This window comes from Chiloscyllium plagiosum, chromosome 10, assembly GCF_004010195.1.
Source record: "Chiloscyllium plagiosum isolate BGI_BamShark_2017 chromosome 10, ASM401019v2, whole genome shotgun sequence".
Classification (NCBI taxonomy): Eukaryota; Metazoa; Chordata; class Chondrichthyes; order Orectolobiformes; family Hemiscylliidae; genus Chiloscyllium; species Chiloscyllium plagiosum.
This window is the reverse complement of record NC_057719.1, coordinates 19602974-19623837: the sequence shown is the minus strand read 5'-3', so window position 1 is coordinate 19623837 and position 20864 is coordinate 19602974. Positions and strand designations below refer to the sequence as shown.

At 38.6% G+C, this 20864-nt stretch overlaps 1 protein-coding gene across 2 annotated transcripts in view; it reads left to right on the top strand.

Moving 5' to 3' along the window:
• The window catches only part of si:dkey-177p2.18 (phospholipase B1, membrane-associated), a 71660-nt gene that overhangs the window by 28128 nt on the left and 22668 nt on the right, over positions 1 to 20864 (top strand). For both annotated transcript variants that reach the window (XM_043698463.1, XM_043698462.1), the window contains exons 8-10: positions 2501 to 2552; positions 13828 to 13908; positions 16305 to 16370. In XM_043698463.1, the coding sequence (XP_043554398.1) occupies positions 2501 to 2552; positions 13828 to 13908; positions 16305 to 16370 (199 nt within the window). The remainder of the gene's footprint in view (positions 1 to 2500; positions 2553 to 13827; positions 13909 to 16304; positions 16371 to 20864) is intronic.

Below are 20864 nucleotides of genomic sequence, written 5' to 3'. Positions count from 1 at the left end.
AAGATCATACATATTGACACAGACATCAGGTTTCTGCAGAAATACAAGGCATCAGGAAAGATCCCAAAAGGACAATGGATCACGAACCTACTCAAGTCGACCTACATCACATCAATTCTATGACATTTTGCTATAAATTCTGGGTCCTATGAACCTGGCCCACTAGTTACTTGATGAAGGAGCAGCATTCTGAAAGCTGGTGATTTCAAATAAATCTGTTGGACTATAACCTGATGCTGTATGATTTTTAACTTTATCTCTCCTTATTTAACTGTGACTTTGACAGCAATATAAAATTGGATTTCAACTCACCATCGCCATGTACTCAAAGTAAAGATATACCCCTTAGATCAGAGTTTGATCCAAGCATCTTTTGATTCAAAAGCCAGAGAGGCATAAAAGGACAGGATGGCATGCAGCCCATTTAGTCCATGCTGGCTCTGCAGGGAGGGCATTTAATCTCATGCCCTGCTCCATCTTCATAGCCTTCAACCATTACTTCCCTCAAGTAACCATTCAAAATCCTCTTTAAACCATCAATCATCCCTATGTCCATCATACTTGGAGACAGCAAGTTCTTACTTATTACTGCTGACTGCATAAACAAGTTCTCCTTTACATTCAGATCTAACCTAATGCCTCCTACCCCCACTCCACTACCCCCACCCCCCTTCAAAATATTGAATCTGTGTTCCCTGGGACAACCAGTGTTACCTTATCTGAATCTGTCATTAGTAGCACCTCAATTAATTTTACCCCCAACCCCCATTGCCCCGAGGCACTTTCTCCAACCTAATGCAACACCCCTGTGTGAGGAAGAAGATGTGAAGTTATAGAAATTACCAGAGGCGGTAGATGCAATGGATCGAAAACTACATTAAAGTTAGGCTGCACCGGGAAGTCACTAATTTCATTGTTAAGTGCTTGAACAATTTAGGCTTTGAACAATTCTGCTAAACCGCCACTACTCCCTCCAATGAATGACATGTCATGACTAAATTGTGGTGACCAGAACTGGAAACAATACTCCAAAACAGAGCTTTATAAGCATTCAGCATCACTTCCCTGATATTGTATATTTATATATATATACCAATATTTATGAAATCCAAAGTCCCATGTATTTCACTAGTCGTTCTCTCAATGTGTGCTGCCACCACAAATGCCACAAATCAGTCTGTCTGCAGATTTTTTCAATTTGTGCCTTTTATTCTGTCTTGCTTTTCTCTGTCTTTTTTGCCAAACTGCATCACCTGACCCTTTGTATTATATTTCACTTATCACTTGTCTAGCCATTCTGCTGGCCCATCTATGTCCTGTTGTAGTCAATTGATAACTTGCCCACTGTTTGCCACTTGACATCTACAGCAAATTTGAAATTTACTCTATATTCCTATGTATGAGTTTTGTAAACGAATCAAAACAGCAATGATCTGAGCAATGACCCTTTGGAACAGCCTCATCTACCATGCTCAAGTATGAAAAACAAGTTACCATAGCTCACTGTTTCTGTTCTTAAGACTATTTCTAAATCCAATTTGATACTGACAATCCTATTCAATGAGCTTCAGTTTTGTTAATAAGCATTTTATGTGGTAATTTGTCAAACACTTTCTTAAAATTCATGAGGACAACATCTATAGTATTCTCTGTAAGACCATTAAAAAAATTAATTAGATTAATCAGCATGATTTGCCTTTTAAAAATCCATGAGGCTCTCTGAACTGAACTTAAATATCTCTAGTTGCTGTTTATTTTTTCCTTGTTTATTATTTCTCAAATCTTAATCATCCTTGATGATAGTGATTCATGAACAAAGGTATTATTCAATGTCAATTTCCTGTCCCTTCCCCATATCTGAGGAAGATTGGAAAGTTATGGTTCTATTACATCCACCTCAAATTCCCTTAGTACATGAGAATATACACCAAGTGCTTTACACATCCTAAGTGGAGTCAGCCTTTCCAGATAAGCCTAACTTTAACTTGGCGTTCCATCCATTACACTAACCATCTCCAGTAATTTCTATAACTTCTCATCTTCACCCTCAAACAGAGATGTTGCATTCGCCATTTTTCAGTCCTCTGGGATTCTTCTTGACTCCTGAAAGATCCCTATTTGCCCCTATATTCTCCTCAGCTATTTCCTTCAAAACGCAAGGATGTAGTTCATCCAGTCTGGGTGATTTATCCACCTTCAGATTCTTGAGTTTCAGATTATAGTGGACAAGGGTGTTCTCCTGAACAAAGGAGTTGCTCCCCTTCATTTCCTTTTGTTTTAACATTATCCCATTTTATAATTTAAGTCTCCACTTAATGTCACCACTCTATAGTTGTTATGCATCATTTTAATTTCACCACAGATTTGCTCCTCGATCTCTCTCTCTCTCTCTCTCTCTGAATATTTGGAGGCTAGAATGTTATTATTTCAGTTGAATAGTCATTTGTATAAGCTCACATTTTAAAACTAATTTCATCACTAAAGTTCTATATTTTTCTAGCCAGCTACCAAAACAAGCAAGGCATCTGGTTGACACAATGAAAACATTTCCTGTAAGTACCAAAGGAAACAAGTTGAATTTCTCTGATCCTACAATAATCACAAAATAAAAATTGTGCTTTTCTTTTCTGTTAGTTTTTCACATACTTGACAAGATCCAGATTCTGTTAATGAGAAATAATTCATGTGAACTACAGCTGATATTTCATTAAAGATTGGATGAGCTTTAAAAGAAACAAGACAGTCAAGGATTTGAAAGAAAAACAGAACATGCTGGAAATATTCATCAATCACCATCCTGAAAAAAGGTCACCAACCCTGGAATTCCTCTCCTGGCAGTTAATCTCTGAACTGCTGAACACCTCCAGCATTTTCTGTTTCTATTTCAGCATCCAGAGTATATTTCTTTGATTCAAGGATTTGACTTGATCTTCAAACGTGTTCTGCATAAGATGTAGGGAAGGAAAATATTTCTTTACAGCCTGACCCGAAACTCAAAAGTGACAGGTTTGGGACCTGGCTTTTGACATATTTTCCTGCCTTCTACCTGTACCCCTGGGCTTTCCAAGGGGGAATTGGTACTGACGTCTAAAAAGTAGTGGTCTGTGGTGTCTCCATAGTAGTACAGGGACTTCTCCCCACCCAGTATCCTTTTTGATGAACACAAACTCATGCTACCAAAACAAGTGTCAACCTGTGATTTTCATAGAACCTCTACAGTGCAGAAAGAGGCCATTCAGCCCATCAAGTCTGCATCAATCCTCCAAAAGGCATCCCACCCAGACCCTCACTCTATCCTCATAATCCCATATTTACCATCTTTGGATTGTGGGAGGAAACCCCAGTAGAGAGAGGGGCAATATGCAACTCATCACAGACTGGCTGGAGGCTGGAACCAAACGCAGGTCCATGGCACCGTGAACCAACTTGCTAACTATTGAGACACCATGCTATCCTAGGTGCTACATACTATGGGTGTAGACTAATACAGGGTGCAGTCTAAAATCAGGACTCCACTCTATTCTGCTGGTTTCCACTCAAGGGATCTAGATTTAAATTACCCCTGTTGTTTTGTTTTACTCCTGTAATTTTTGCTGGGAATGTATCTATTTGGAAATGCTTTCTTCTGAAGTATTAATTGAAGCAAAGAGTTGCAGCCATTTTTGTGGTTTTAGACTAATAATTTCCAGGCAGCCATTTACATTTAAAACTCCAGAACTTTCTTCACTGAGGTCTCAACACTGTGTTAAACTTCAACCACAGACTATAAAGAATATATTTAAACAATCCATTAATGAAATTCAACTGCAAAACAAACTAACTGCTTAAAGATGGAATTGAATGGTTACAAATTCTATTGACGAGTTTGTTTAATTAAAGTATGACTGGATATATTTTAAATGTAAGTAATTTTTAAACCCCTTTGGAATGTAAGCTCTCCAATCCAGGATGTTTTGGATCAAGACATTTCTACTTTTGTAATGACCTTAGAATACCTAACAACATGTGTAAACCAGAAAATACCTTTGCTATTGCTATGAAGGTGTAGGTGTGCATTGTACCTTTAAGAGAGACTTGAAGCTGGCATAGATTCAGAGAGGCACACAACGTGCTGAAAGAATTTAAAGTGTAACAATTGACTGTGAAACCAATCGTGTAGCTGAATTGCAATGACACAAAATTCAATTTCAGCCAATCAGTTTAAATTGGGCCCCAGATACCAAAATCCAATCAAATTTGAATTTAGTATTTTGACAACATCAAACCAATGAAATTATCTGATGTTTTGGGGTATAAAACCTTGAATAGTTGGTGGGAGAACTGCCAAGAAAACTGGTAAGTATAGATGCTTGCCGAATAGCTCTCTGAATGGTACCTGTACATATGAAAGACCGGTGAAGCAGATACTGAAGAAAAGACAACAGAGGAAAATCTATTGAGGAAGATATAAATAGAAGATTCGACAGCTGGCTGGTTTTGAAATTTGAACTTTTTTTGTATCATGGCAACTCATCTGCACTATTGATTTCACAGTCAAATGTTATATTTTAAATTCTTTCAGCCCACTGAGTGCCAACTTCCAGTCTCTTAAAGGTACAATACACACTGACACCTTCATAACAATATCAATATTTACCTCTTGGCCCATTAAGTCTTCTTTGCCTGGACACATGACCTCTCCTACTGGGTGTAGGAGTTGGAGAAGTCCTGGGTTTGTAGCACCCTGGACCTCCAGGACCCTGTCCACCAACCTGATCACTGATATCCCTCTGTCTGCCAGGTCTGGGGCCCTGGACTGACAGTGCTTGTCAACAACAGCCTTTAAAAGATAATGTGGGGATATATGACACTGATGAATTGTTAGATATGTGCTGAATAGCAAATAATTCTGGGAATGGTGGGTGGTAAAATGGGGCACAGATTGTATGCGATTGTATATGCTATAGGGACGTGGTAAGTAATTAATAAGGTAAGTTTGGTAAGATACACTTGTTAGGTCTGATGGCAACAAACCCTCCAGAAACTCAATGAAACTTGGACTTAGCCAAAAAAGCTTAAGATTTAGTTCTTTGGCTCTTTCTTCACTGAAGTAACTCAATTCTAAAAGCATTCAATTGGCCCTGTTGCCACTAATATGTGGACAAGAGAATTCCACAGACTAATGAAAGAAAACTATTCCCTTCATCTCTGTATTAGACCCATCATTTGTAAACAGTGTCATCCTGTTCGAATGACCTGCACAAGAGGAAATTTCTTCTTAGCATCAACTCTGTAGGTTTCTGGTTTGCCATCGGTAATTTGCTGATTTTTAGTTGGTCTGAAGCACTCTGAGATCCCTGGTACTAACACTGGACTTACTTAGGGAATATGAAATGGAGAAGGCAGTAGACAAGTGTTTAAGGGCCAAAAAATCCCTGTGTTTATTTAAATACAGAAAAGGTAAATATAATACAAGAATAAAGATAAATGTAATAAAATAGTGACATTGACAAAATTATACAGTGGACAATAAGTGGGTTTCCTCCAGGTGCTTCGGTTTCCTCCCACAGACCAAAGATGTGCATGTTAAGTGAATTGGCCATGGCCCATAGTGTTCGGGGATGTGTAAGTTAATGCATGAGTCAGGGGTAAATATAGGGTAGGGGAATGGGTCTGGTGTGCACTTGTTGGGCCGAAGGGCCTGTTTCCACACTGTAGGGATTCTATATTGTATATTCTAAATGCACTATCAAATTAAACAGAGGTTAAAACAATATTAGAAGCTAAACACCAGTTTTCATCACAGACACTTTCTTCAGGCTTTCTACCCTTGGGGTTCCCTGCACTGTCAACACCCACCTTCCCCTCCCTGCTAGCTAGGTTGGATACTTTGGGGTCTCAAGAATTTAAGCTTACCGCTGGGAAAACCTCACGATTTTGAAGTACAGCTGGCTATTCCGACTTGCCATACCATGTGCTTTGATGAAGACTTCAGACTGTGGAGGCTGTCAGTCTGGGTTGAGTCTGCTGATGTGATAGGTTGCGTTTTAGATTTATCAGACGAGTACTGGGTTTTTCTTACTTCCTGGTGGCTTTTGTGAGCCAGGTTTCAACCCAGGATGTGTCTGAGGGCCTTGTGGTGTTGGTCAGGTCGGTGGGTTTCGGAGGTTGTCGCTTCTCAGGTCCGCTGGTTATGGTCAGTCGTTGTTGGTTCCCCTTGTACGGAGCAGGCCTGTGTGGGTAGGTTTCAGGATTGCTGTTGGGATCCCTCTGATGGAGATAGCTGTGCAGATAGCTCTCGGGGACATAGCTCTTGGAAATAGTATGTGTAATTAGCTGTTGAAATTCTTCCCGGGAATGCCTCCTGGCGAATAGCTTCTCAGGGATTTTTCTTGGGGAGATAGCTGTGGAAATAGCTTTCGAAGAGATAACTCCTCCCAGGTTAGGGACTGCAATTATACTACTTTTGGGGCTCTTATCTTTGCACCACATCTGCACTTGTGTTACTGGTGTTTCCTTTGAGGTCAATTAGCTTCATGACAGTTAAGAGTATGTTGAATGTATTTTGATTGAAGGTGAAAGTTTGGTATTTCTGTGAATGAATATTGATTGAATTTAAGTGACCGGTATCTGTATCACTATTAGTCTTAGTGAAAAACCCTTCAGAAAAGTTGTACTGTGTTGAATGAGGTGTAACTGAATTTTTTAATGGTATATTAGGCCTTTTGGCTCAAATTGGACCATGCCGACCAAAATATCCATCAACAATAAACCCATTTCCCTGCACTTGGCCAAGATCATTCTCAAGCTTTCCTATCCATATATCATCCAAATGCCTTTTAAATGGTGTTAATGTACCCACCTCAACCACTTCCGCTGACAGTTCATTCCAAATGCATATCACTTTCTTTGTAAAACAAGTTGCCTTTCATTCTTTTCCCTCCAACCTTAAACTAATGCCATCTAGTCCTTGATTTCCCAACGCTGGGAAAAAGACTGAGTGCATTCACCCTATCCATGCCTCTCATGATCTTATACACTTCTATAAGTTCCCCCCTCAGTCTCCTACACTGTAAAGAAAAAAGTCCTAGCTTGTCCAACCTCTCTCTATAACTTAGACCGTTCAGTCTTGGCAACGTCCTTGTAAATTTCTTCTGCACGTTTTCCAGTTTAATAACATTAATAATAGCAAGGTGACCAAGACTGAACACAATACTCCAAGCATGGCCTCACCAATGTCCTGTATGTTCTACATTTAATGCCCTGACTGATGAAGGCCAGTGTGCCTAAAGCCTTCTTCATTGCTCTGTCTACTTGTGACACCACTTTCAAAGAACTGTGCACCTGAACCTCCAAGGTCCTTCTGTTCCACTACACTCCTTAAGGCCCTACCTTTCACCATGAAACTCCTACCTTGATTTGACTTTTCCAAAATGCAAGACCTCACACTTGTCTATTTTAAACTCCATTTGCCATTTCTTGGCACACTCCCCCAGCTGATCAAGATCCTGCTGCAATTTCTGATAACCTTCCTCACTGTCCACAATACCGTCTAGTTTAGTGTCATCTGCAAACTTAATAATCATGCCTTGTACATTCTTATCCAAATCATAGGTATAGTTTACGAGATATCTGTTTTTGTTTGCAGCCTGAGGTAGAGAAGTTTAGTTTTCCATCTGGAGTGTTAGGTCTGATTGATTCTTCTCTTAGAGTTGAGCTATGAATTGGATTTGCGGGCTGAGTAATGGTTCCAAGCAGCTATCTCTGTGTCTGTATATTTTTCCCAGAGTCCTCAGCCCAGTTGCCTTTTTATTTTTAAAAATTTTTGAAAGGTCCAGGGTTTTGGTCCAGTATTTTAGACGATAGGGATTTTTGCTCAATCCTACAGCCCTATAACAAAAAACTACTTCACTTGCTCAATTCCTGAGGCTTACACAGCTCCATTCTCAAAGCACCATTAAAATATTCCCTCAAATGCTCCGGACGGCTAACGAAATTCCAGATAATTGGTGCTTCTGAACAATCGATTTCTGCACTGGAGAGTTTATAGTGATTCAACCAAATCAGATTAAAGCTAAAAGAAAAAACAAAATGGAAAGACTTGCATATGTGGGGCACCTTGCAGGAACTCAGGATCTGCCAGTGTCATTTGCAGCCAATGAGTACTTTTAAAGCACAGTCACTATTGCATTCTGGGACAATCAGCATGCAATTTGTTAACAGCAAGTGACCAGTGAAAATGACCCGGGTATCTACTTTTGTTCATGTGATTGCTGGATAAATACTGATCAGGATGTCAAGGATAACTCTCCTACCCTTCTTCAAAGAAGTTGCATGGAATATTTTACTTTTACCTGAGAGATAATGGTTTACACTCTCTTTTCAGGGCTTTGTTTATGTGCTTGAGTCTCTCAACACTGTGCAAAAGGTATAGTGGCTCCAACTTTGCTTTGGCAATAACAGCAAAGCCATCATTATTCCTCTGAAAATTGACAGCAGTTCTGGAGCGCAAGCATTTGCAGTTAACTACCGAAATTCAGATATTGCTGTCAGTAATTCTCCAGAGGGTGCACTGTTGAGGTCCCCTCAGAATGAAATCAATTAGAAATCATTGAACTGAAGAAAATGTTCATTCTTACACTATTAGTCTGAGTGAAAAACCCTTCGGAAAAGTTATACTGTGTTGAATGAGGTGTAACTGCATTTTTTAATGGTATATTAGATTCATAATTACTGGAATCCGGCCTCACTGTCCCAGTGATTATAATTTTATTGTTGTTGAATGTCAATGGAGTCATCAGGCCCAATGTGAAAATGGAAGCTGGCCAAGTTCAGAGTAGGGAGAGGGTATAAAACCTGATAGGTGTTAATTGCCATCAGCCTCCAAGAAAATTTAATAAAATTACCAGAGAAGTTGTCTCAATGAATACGTATGAATTAATTAAGGATCTGTGGAGCTTATAAACCTCTAAATGGATCTTCGGGAGCAAACTCTCCACTGGTTGGAGTCATACCTGGAACATAGGAAGATCATCAATGTTGTTGGAGGTTAATTATCTCAACTCCAGAACATCTAGAGAGGGGTGGCACAGTGGTTCAGTGGTTAGCACCGCTGCCTCATGGCGCCAGGGATTCGGGTTCAATTCCCACCTCAGGCAACTGTCTGTGTAGAGTTTGCACATTCTCCCCATGTCTGCATAGGTTTCCACCGGGTGCTCCGGTTTCCTCCCACAGTCCAAAGATGTGCAGGTCAGGTGAATTGGCTCTGCTAAATTATCCGCAGTGTTAGGCGTATTAGTCAGAGGTAAATGTAGGGGAATGGGTCCGGGTGGGTTGCTTTTCGGAGGGTTGGTGTGGACTTGTTGGACCGAAGGGCCTGTTTCCACACTGGCGGGAAATCAAAAATAAAAAAAAATTAAAATATCTCTGCAGTCGTTCCTCAGAATAGTATCGTAGGCCCAACCATCTTCAACTGCTTCCCTCACCCAGCTGTTCCAGTACAGTTACAACATCTATGTAATAATGTGGAAAGCTTCCCAGGTATGCCCTGTACATAAAAAGCACGACAAATCCAAACTGGCCAATTACCGCTCAAAAGTCTACACTTGATCATCAGTAAAGCGATGGAAGGTGTCATCAACAGTACTATCAAACAGCACCTGCTTAACAATGACTGCTCAGTGACACCCAGTTTGCGTTCCACCAGAGAACATAAGAAGATGGTCGTGGTTGTTGAAGGTCAATCATCTCAACTCCAAGACATCTCTGCAGGAATTCCTTAGGATAGTGTCCTGTGCCCAATCATCTTTAGCAAGTTCATCAATGACCTTCCCTCCATCACAAAGTCAGAAGTCAGATGTTTGCTGATGATTGCATAATGCTCCACACCATTCGCAACTCTTCAGATTATGAAGCACTCCATATTCAAATACAAAGACTGGGCAATATCCATGCTTGTGTTGACAAGTGGCAAGTAACAGTCAAGTCACATAAATGCCAGACAATGACCATTTCCAATAAAGCATAATCTAATCATCACCCCTTAACATTCAGTGGTGTTCCCACACTGAATTCCCAATTATCAACAACCTGGGGGTTACCATTGACCAGAAGCTCAACTGGCCTTGCCACATAAACACAGCAACTACAAGAGGATGCCAGAGGCTAGGAAAACTGTGGTAAGTAACTCCCTTTCCTGGATTGGGTATACTCAAGAAGCTTGACACTGCACAGGACAAAGCAGCCCACTTGATTGGCACCACATCCATAAACATTCAGCCCCTCCACTACAGATACTTGGTAGCTGCAATCCATACAATTTACAAGATGCATTGCCAAAGATCCTTAAGCAACACCTTCCAAACCCACGATCACTTCCATCTAGAAGGACAAAGGCAGCACCTACAAGTTCTTCTCTATACCACTCACCCTCCTGACTTGGAAACATATTCCTATTCCCTCACTGTCGCTGGGTCAAGATCCTGAAATTCCCTCCCTCAAAACATTGTGGGTAAACCTACAGTCTGTGGACTGCAGTGGTTCAAGAAAACAGCTGATCACCCCTCCTCAAGGGCAAGGCGGGTGGCAATAAATGCTGGCCAGATAGTGACACCCACATCCCATCAGAGAATATTAAAATAAAGCTGCCCCATGAAATATTTTGCCATGAAATAATATGGTAGGTATGCCTGACCAGCAGAAGGTGACCATCCAATATTTTTGTTAAGATTTTAAAACCATGGGAAATACAGAGTTGATTAAATTTAGAGGATCTCCCTTACTTATAGAAACATAAAAGGTAGGACAATGATTCCTTGAGCCTGTTCTGCTAATCATAGATATCAATAGCCCCCTGAGGTAATGAATTCTGCAGGCATACCATTCTCTGGGTGAATGAATTTCTCTCCATCTCAGTCCTGAATATCCTCAGCCTGTGATCCCTGGTTATGGACTGCTCCCCCCTCTCGCCCATCATCAGGAACATCCTCCCTGCATTTGTCCTGTGCAGTCCAGTTCAAATTTATGGATTTGTAAAGATACCCCATCATTAGATGAACTCTCCTCAGAGGATAGTGTCCCACTTTCCATCATCCCCACTTGGACATTAAAAACTATCCTCCACCCTTTCCTGGGATGCACAAACCTTTCTGTCCAAGCATCCCGACATTTTTAGGCCTCAGCCTGCATTAGAGTCATCATTAGTACCGACAATATCCACTACTGAACTCATGCGTTTTGAGGATTGTTGGAACTGACAGCCAAGCAGATTGGTAAACAAGTCTAGAGGATGGGATTTACCCAACAGAGGGTAGAAGTCCCAATCTGCTCAGCTTTAGCCCACCCACAGAGCATTATGGCTCGGGACGGTGTTTTTATCAGTTTCTGACTGACCAGTGAGTGACCTTCTTTCAGGGATTATGAGCAGTCTGGTCTCCTGTAAAATTCTGAACACTGTCTCTTATTGGATTTGTGCCCCAGCCTATGCTGCTGATGATAATTGATGTTTTTTTAATCACTTGTGGTTTTTGAAAATCTTGTAAGCATCAATACAGAACTGGACTGTGAGTCAAACCTCTTCTTTGTTAAACTCAATGATTCCTTTTCTGTTAGAAAACATGTCCAGTATCTCTCTATGGTTTTGATTTGATTTGATTTGATTTACTATTGTCACATGTACCTAGGTACAGTGAAAAGTTTTGTTTTCTGTGCAGTACAGATAGATCATTCCATACAAAGATCAAAGGTGATAGAACAGAGTGAGGAATACAAATCTACGGCTGCAAATAAGGTGCACGAAAGGAAGATCAACATTAGATTTGAAATTTGAGAAGTCTTTAAGTATTTAATGCTTTATACTTACGTTATTTAAGGAGGAGGTGGAAATATTTTTTGAAGTATCAGCAAATTGAATCCTGGGGCAGATCAGCCATGATCATATTGAATGGCAGGACAGGCTTGAGGGGCCAAATGGGCTATTCCTCTTCCTATTTCTTATGTTCTCATGTCCATCATCATCTTATATGGTCAAATTGATTTTTGTCACTATAATTGAATCTCCCAGGCAACTGCACCTAACTGAAACCATGATAAATCATAATTTTTTAAAAAAGTTTATTTGAAATATGATTTTACTTTTTGTAACTAGTGAACTTTTGGTCTCCAGTGAACAGACAAAGGCTAAATTTCTGATCTTCTGAAGGAGGGAATACATAATCTTGTGGTGGTTTTCCATTGTATTCAGTTGTAGTATTCACCTCATAAATGAATTAGTGAGAAAGAAAAATGGAGCCTGTGAGAAACAAAGAGAAGCCATCAGACATCAAAAAGTAGTCTTCAAAATGTAAGCCAAGCAAGCTTGCAATAGTTATGCATCTGTCTGCTTCTTGAATGTCATGATTGCAGCCACATGGTGGATGGGCTACTATTTACTCTCCATTGTAAAACATCACTCCTGGAGTCTATCCACCTGTGTTCTCTTCATGATCAATTCTAAAGGCTCCCTAGTGACATCCCATTCCTGGCCATCAAACCAGCTTTCAAGAGTTTCTTCGTTCATATTGTCATGTGACACGCCTACTCTCATCATTTCTAAAATATTCAAGTATAGATGTCATAGTAAAGCCTATTCACAAGCTCACAGTAATAATGCAGCAAACACTTATTTAATGGATAGACTGAACACAGTACTGTAGTTGAAATAGCTTCACAGAGGCCGGTATCCCATCACCAAGTCAACCTTTATTTACACATGCACAGATTTTGACTTTAGTACTGCCTCTTCAGAGTCAACTCTCAAAGTGGCTGTGTGTCTGACACTCCTCTTTTTATTTCTTCTTTCTTTCTTTTTCTCTTTTCTTTTTTTTTTATTTTAACCCCCACACTACCACCTAAGTGCGGTAGTGCTTATTTTATCCCCAGAACCCATGGTGTGTGTGTGCCGGTGTGAGACACAGTGAAAGACAAAGTGCACAAATCTTTATTCAGACACCCCTCTTTTTATCTGTTAGCCAGGGCTTCCTGATTGGACCAGATTAACAGCCCCATTCAGGGAACTCATATTCTCAGATATCCAGCTGGCTGACACTATAATCAATATGATTGTGTTGTCAGTTTTAAACAGCTGTCTTTTTGCAACAATGCGCCTCTTGGCAAAAGACATGACAGACCCTCAAAAATGTTGATTCCCATCAAAGCTCAGTGTTTTATTTTGCTTATTTGTGAAAAAAAAAACAGACTTCGGTTCTAAACAGAATACTTTAAGTAATTCTTAGCCTTGAAATAATGCTTTTCAGCAGGAAACTATTGCTCTCAGGAATACTAATTGATGCCAATCCTCCATGCTTTATCAGTGAGAGTTGATTAAATCCTTCTATGATCATGCAAATGTGTACATTATTATTTGGATAAAGCTTTTAAGGAATTCTGGATATCAGTCCTTCAAATAACCCACAATCAGAATTCTGGATATGATCCACTTTAGAAACAACAGGCAGGGGGTTAAGTTTCTTCAGAATCATGAATAGATACAATATTTTGCAGGTCAAGAGTATCACACTTTAGTTTAAAATATATTAATATGATGGCACACCAGTAGTGTATACATGACAAATAAAATCCAAGCGATGGGTAAAGTGATTTCGATTGTGGCTTCCAAAGAGGTCAACCTAAGGACATTTACGAATGTTAACAGCTTTGGAGATGTGCCAAAGTGGCATGACCTCATCCTAATGGTATCCACTGTAGTAAAAGTGAAGAGCATTATTGTCTAAAGTAAAACTACAATTGTTATTGATTATGCCATTGAAAAACATAGAAGAGAATATTAAACCTTTTTTTGCTAAAATTTAGGACATAAACTTCACACAAGACTGGAAATTAGTCACTGTCTTCATTGGAGTTAACGATTTATGTGACTACTGCAAAGACAAGGTAAGAATTGTTTCTGTAGCTTATATATGCAATGGGCTTGTTGTAAGAAGACAACTATTGTTTTCAAGATTTTTAAGTGAGTGCAAAAATGCTTTGAGGCATTTGGAAAGCAGATTTTAACTCGGTATATTTGTATGAATCTATTGATTATGATTCTCATGGACATAAAATGAAACTCTAAGTTAATAAATTGTTTCTGTTTAAGATCAAGTCTGAAACAAAAAGCATATTGTATTTTTAGTTAATTGAGACAAAGACCTGTCACACATTTGAGTGAATGTGAAATGATCTAATAAGATTGATCTATTGTTACAACATGTATGGGAAACAGAAATCACCATTACTATCTTAACACCGTTGTGTTATTCTATATACAGAGGAACCTCGATGATCTGAACACCTTGGGTGGGGAGTATTTTGTTAGGATAATCGAGTGTTTGGATAATTGAATGCCAGATAACAGTTTAGTCAAGCATCAGGACTTTGCAATCTTGTCCAGTTAACCTGAAATTCAGATAATCGAATGCTGGATAATCGAGGTTCCTCTGTATACAATTTAAAACCAGTTCAAGAATGGTTCCACAATGAAACTGTTGGTTAACTGATGCTGTGGGATCTCTCCTTTTGTATTGTGGAAAGAATGTCATAGGGCTGGAATTCATACCAACACAGTTGATTAAAAGTCATGGATGCCCTTTTTTTCCTGGTTGGCAGACAATAGCTGCTGAAAATCTGTTAGGACTGCCAATTAAATCCACTCAGCCTGTGAGCTAGCATAAAATCTCCATGTACGAGAAAGAAATAATTTACATAGTGCCTTTAAAAACCCACAGGTGCTCAAAAAAGCTTTGCGACAAATTAAATATTTTGGAGTTTATTGAATATTATAACATAGGATATTTAAAATATCCACTTTCACCAGTCCAAAATTGGTTGTGATGAAATTAGTTCATGAGGTAGAAATCCTAAGGACCATCTCTAAACACAACAATTCCCATTTCTGAGGCTTCAGAATGTGTTCTTGGGGGACAGTTGGCCATTTAAGCCTTGGAGGATGAAGACCATAAAACCACAATGTTAAGGCAATAAGACAGAAGAGGAGAGGTAAGCTATTCAGCCCAAGGATTCTGCTATATTGTTCAATGAAATCATGGCTGACCTGATATCCCTCAACTTTACTTTCTTGCCTTATCCCCTGTTTAAAAATCTGTTTACCTAAGCTGAATTGTGCTTAACAACTCAAAGTCAACAGTCTCCTGTGGTAAAGAATACCATAGAATCACTGTCTTCTGAGAGAAAAAGAATTCCAATTAATCACAATGTTTAACGGATGACCCCTTACTCTAATATTATGCCTATATTCTCCCCCCATTCTTCGATGTTGCAATAAGAAAATCTCAAGTGTGCATATTAGACCAGGTAAGAAAAGACCTGAACTTGTACCGTCTTAGCAATCCACAACACAGCAATTGCCCTATTAAGTCTGTGTTGGTCAAAAACACTTTGGTGATTCATTTGGATAGCTAGGGTATACTTATAGAGAAATGAGATTATAGATGTGGTCCCAAGATATGTCTTGGGAGGTCAAGTGCTATTTAATATAGGTCAGGGACACTTTGGAAGAGCCCTTTGAAATTGTTAGAAATAGGGATAAATGTGCACATAAAGTACATAGACTCAGCACTATTAAATTCATTGGAACTGCCAAACAACCTGTCAAAATCAGGAGCAGTCACATTAACAATTACAGATCATAATCAGATTGAGGCCTCACTTTTACTCAGGTAGAAGTAAAATATTTCAACACATTTTTCATGTCCACCCAATTTCCTGTTCAGCATTCATCCTGCAATTAACACTGGTGCAGCCAATCATTTGGTGGATAATTTATTTCATTACTGCTAGTTGGAACTGCCTAGTTCAAAGTGATCACTGTCAAACCAGCTTGGTAAATGATAATAATTAAAATTCTCAAAGTAAACCGCTTTGACTTAAAGTACTTGGCATATCCTGTGGCATTGGTAGGTTCCCATTCACCAACCATCCTTGTATGTCAAGTTTTAATTTGAACAGTAAAATTATATTTCTCATGTGTGCATATTGTTTATGAAAACATATTCCATTGATGGCTTCTGACATAAAACAATGAATTGCAGATGCTGGAGATCTGAAACAAACAAAAACAGAAATTGCTGGAGAAATTCAGTAGGTCTAATAGCATCTGTCGAGTGAAAACAGACCGAACATTTTGACTCCTGTGACCAAGGGTGGTTGGATTGTTTGCTCTCCAAAGATGCTGCCAGACCTGCAGAGTTTCTGCAGAAATTTCTGTTTTTGAATGCTTCTGATAACTACCTTGCAATTGTACTAATGCTGTAATATCACTTTTCACACAGGATCTGTTTTCACCTTACAGCTTTATATACAACGTCACTGAAGCCTTGGACATACTTTCTGATGAGGTAAGATGCCCTTTATTCAAATAATGAATTTTTGTCCATAAATCCATGTTGAGAATAAATACCATGGCGATGATCACAATTACAAAAGATAACTTTGGGAAGTGAAAGAATATTTATCCTCCAAGAATGTGATAGCATAACATCTTCCTAGAAAACATCTTACCAGCAACATATTTGTTGCATTTTTGCAACATTCTAGAGTATGTAAGCATTTATATTTGTAAACAAAAAATTGAGTCTTGTCAACACTTCAATTCAACTCAGTTTTATTTCGAAACCCCACTAATTTCAGTAATGCAACCTGATGAATACTCAATGGAGTGACACCAGGAACATTGACTTTATCACAAAGAAAGCAACTGGTATTCTTAAAGAAAATAATCCTTCTCTTAGGCAAGCCCAAAATATCATTTCAGTGTATGACCCAGAAAAAAGGACTTTAAGAGTCTTTTTTTTAAAAGAACTGCATGAAGCAATTTTACACCAAAAAAATGAAGGTATGCAGCCCGTCACATGGATGCCAACTCTGCTATTGCAATCAAAATTAGTCCTACTGCTCTCTTATTTCCCTATTTGTTATAGTTAGTTATTTTAGTTAACACACTATGACATACATTCAGGGCATGCAGGACTCGAACCTAGACTTCTGGCCCAGAGATATGAACAATACCATTGTGCCACAAGACCCTAAAGTAAAAATGGTGGTATTGTATTATTACCACATAACTCCAAACACTTTATGGCATTTGCTAGTTGAATGGATCATTACATCAACAACAGCATTATAGACACTCAAACAACAATGAAGAATTACCTTGTTTCCACACTAAAGCTTCCTGGTGAGTTGACATGATGATAGTCAATTTCTTTTTGGTAACTTTCTGCCTTCACACAGAACTTTTTTTTTAGTTAATGTCCCTTTCCAAGACCCCTAAACAAGCTCCTAATGCTGCTCACTCACGAGTTAACATGTGCTCTTTAAACTTGTGCCTTCAACAGCCTTGTAGGATGCCTTCCTCTCTGACACTTCAATAGTTTCCTGCTTTAAAAACTTTTAACTTACTGTGTTCTATGACACTCAGGGTGACTGCTTGGAGACTGTAAAAGACAGTGTATTTTTCTCTTTGAATGATCTTGCAAAGTACTTGACTTCTTGATTGTTCTGACTTTCTGTGTGCTTTTCCAGCACCACTCTAAACCAGAATCTGGTTTACAGCATCTGCAGTCATTGTTTTTACCTCGTTGATTTTAACCCTACTGCGAATCCTCTTGCAAGGATATTTTCCTGCTCCTCGGATGCTGCCTGAACTGCTGTGCTTTTCCAGCACCACTCTAATCCAGTTTCTGTGCTACTGTAATTAGGCAACAGTAGTTTCTTTCTTGCTTCTACTGTTTACTCGTGGTGCAGTAAACTTTTCATTCAAGGGTTTAAAGATGTCAATAAAATACACATAAACAAAATAGATCTCCAGACACCTCAATAATGCTCATGGAATAAATCAAAAATTGAACTAAAAGCAATGTCTTCCCTTTAAAAACACAATCTGGAAATACAAATCAAAATTGTATACATACATACATTCATTGCTTTAGAACCCAAATTCTCAAACAATGTCAACATATTATGAACATTTATCATATCTCACTGCAAAAAGAATGCAACTTTACTTGTCTGAGGCATTTTCATTTTCCATTATAATTTCCAATTTATATTTTACTTTGCTAATTTCACTTTAGATGTAGCAATGTAATAAATGAGCAAAGACTTTGCATATTAATTAGATTAGATTCCCTACAGTGTGGAAACAGGCCCTTCGGCCCAAACAGTCCACACCGACTCTCCAAAGAGTAACCTACCCAAACCCATTTACCTAACACTATGGGCAATTTAGCATGGCCAATTCACCTGACCTGTACATCTTTGGATTGTGGGATTAAACTGGAGCACCTGGAGGAAACCCACACAGAATGTGCAAACTCTACAAAGACAGTTGTGGTCGTTAGTACAGCTTCCAAACTGAACTTATCAAAAGAGACACTAAAATGTTGACGTTCAGGACAAATCTCTGATAAAAATAACACTCGTCAATAGACTGCAAAATCTCCTGCTTTGTCTTAGGCATGGGAAACTCTAAGATAGTCCTTGTTTTCATCACTATAGGTGCTATTTGGCCTAGTCTCACAGTGTGTCCCAAATATGTCTGTTTTACTTGAGTAAATTCACTTTTAGCCAAGCTTATAATCAAATTGGCTGTTTTTAACCAATCATACAATGTATTTAAGTGTTGTAAATGTTCATTCCAGGTTTGTCTGGACACAACAAATCATATTTTCACTTTTTTGGTTAATTGTTGAAAAGTTGTTCATGCATTTTTCATTCCAAATTCCATGAATTTACATTGATAAAGTCCATTTAATTATAAAAGCAGAAAATTCCTTGAGTGTACCATTCAATAGAAGTTGAAAATCGTCGATTTTTGTAGCAATTAGTGATCATTCAGTCCTCTTAATACAGTCCTGCAATTGTGGAATTGAATATGAACCCACCTATGCTGTCATAGTATCTTTGCAACCATATTTTCACAATTATTTTGATACATCCAGTTTCAGCAACATCGCAACAGATGAGCTCTAGCTACTGTGACTCAATTCAATAATGGCATTGACCATCATAAATAGAATCTCTTTTCTCACTTGGGCCAAGATCTATGGGATGAGGCTGTGCAGATGTTGCTTAATTTTTGAACATTCCCCACATTACCATCAATGACATTTTCGATGGCCTATTTACTTAGTTTAGTTTAGAAGTCTATAGCAGCTTTAATAACCCACCACAATAGTTTTCTGAGAAATAGAATAGTATAACAGGTAACTTTCCAAGCACTTCCATATTATTCAATCTGGTTTCTAAAGGGTTGACATTTCAGTTTCTGATTCATTCCCAAATACTTCTGACATTTATTTTCTACTCACTATTTCTTTATCCACTGTAAATACACTTGTCTCTTGACTTTCTTCTCCAATATGCTATTGTTTTAACACACAAACTTGACACATTTGACTGATATTTTCCCTCCTGTTTGGAATGTGTGCCTCATAATTCACATCATTGAGTTTTTGATTTGGTAGGAACTAGTGAGCCTTATTTTTCATGGCTCCTCAGAAACAGCTAACAGTACTTAACACAAAAAAAAACTGAACTTTGATTTTTTTTATTTGTTATAATTTTCATTGTTTGATGAGTACTTTCCAAATGTTTTTTGGTCAATACACATACACTTTAGCTAATTTTTTTCTTGAAAATTGGGCATATTGATCAGAAATGTGGTTTGTGAAACTTGATTTATACATTCTTCTTTCATTAATGTAAGGGTTCCTACAACTTAATACTTGTATAGCAGTAGAAGAAGATTCATTAATACTAAACAATAGTAAGGATGTCCTTTTAATCCAAATCATTAGGATTCCTGACAATAAGCCTTAATCACAGTGTTAAAAGTTTACTGCTATCTTCCTAATGCGCCTTGAGATTGTGGATGATAAGCTGAAGATATACATTGTTATATTCCTAAACTAATTATTATTTCTTGAAATATTTGCGACATAATATTTGATCCTTGCACTGATTATATTTCCTTAGGTAGTTACTTTCTGTAAAAAGATGAACAAACTTTTCTATTATCATTTTTGCCTTTTTTCCAAAGCTGCAGAAAATCTTGCGATAGGAAATATTGTTTGGAGCATCCATAATAGTTAAAATTTAAACTTTCCCATTTCTTGATCATGGGAGGGGTCATCCAGAGTCTGTGAAAACTCTGCCAGCCAGTTTTTTAGGAGACCAGAAGTGAATGCAGTTTTACAAAAGTGGACTAACTAATATCCTGTACAGCCGTAACACGACCTCCCAACTCCTATACTCAGTGTTCTGACCAATATCGGCAAACAAACCAAATGCCTTCTTCACTGCCGTGTTTACCTGTGACTTATCTTTCAAGTCACCATGAACTTATACTCCAAGGTCTCTGTTTGGCAACACTCCCCAAGATCTTACTATTAAGTCCTGCCCTGATTTACCTTACCAAAATGCAGCACCTCACGTCTATCAAACTCCATTTCTCACTCAATTGTGGAAATGGTGATGTGGTGGTAATGTAATTGGGTTAGAAATCCAGAGGCTCAGCTAATGCTTTGGAAATTTTGCCTCAAATTCAAATTCAACCATGGTAATGTGGAATCTAAAATTAAATTAATAAAATTTGAAATTGCAAGCTAATCTTGGTGATGCTGACTGGGAGATAAACATTGTTTGTATAAAATTCTGGATTGGTGGTGCTGGAAGAGCACAGCAGTTCAGGCAGCATCCAAGGAGCAGCGAAATCGATGTTTCGGGCAAAAGCCCTTCATCAGGAATAAAGGCAGTGAGCCTGAAGCGTGGAGAGATAAGCTAGAGGAGGGGGGGGGTGGGGAGAAAGTAGCATAGAGTACAATGGGTGA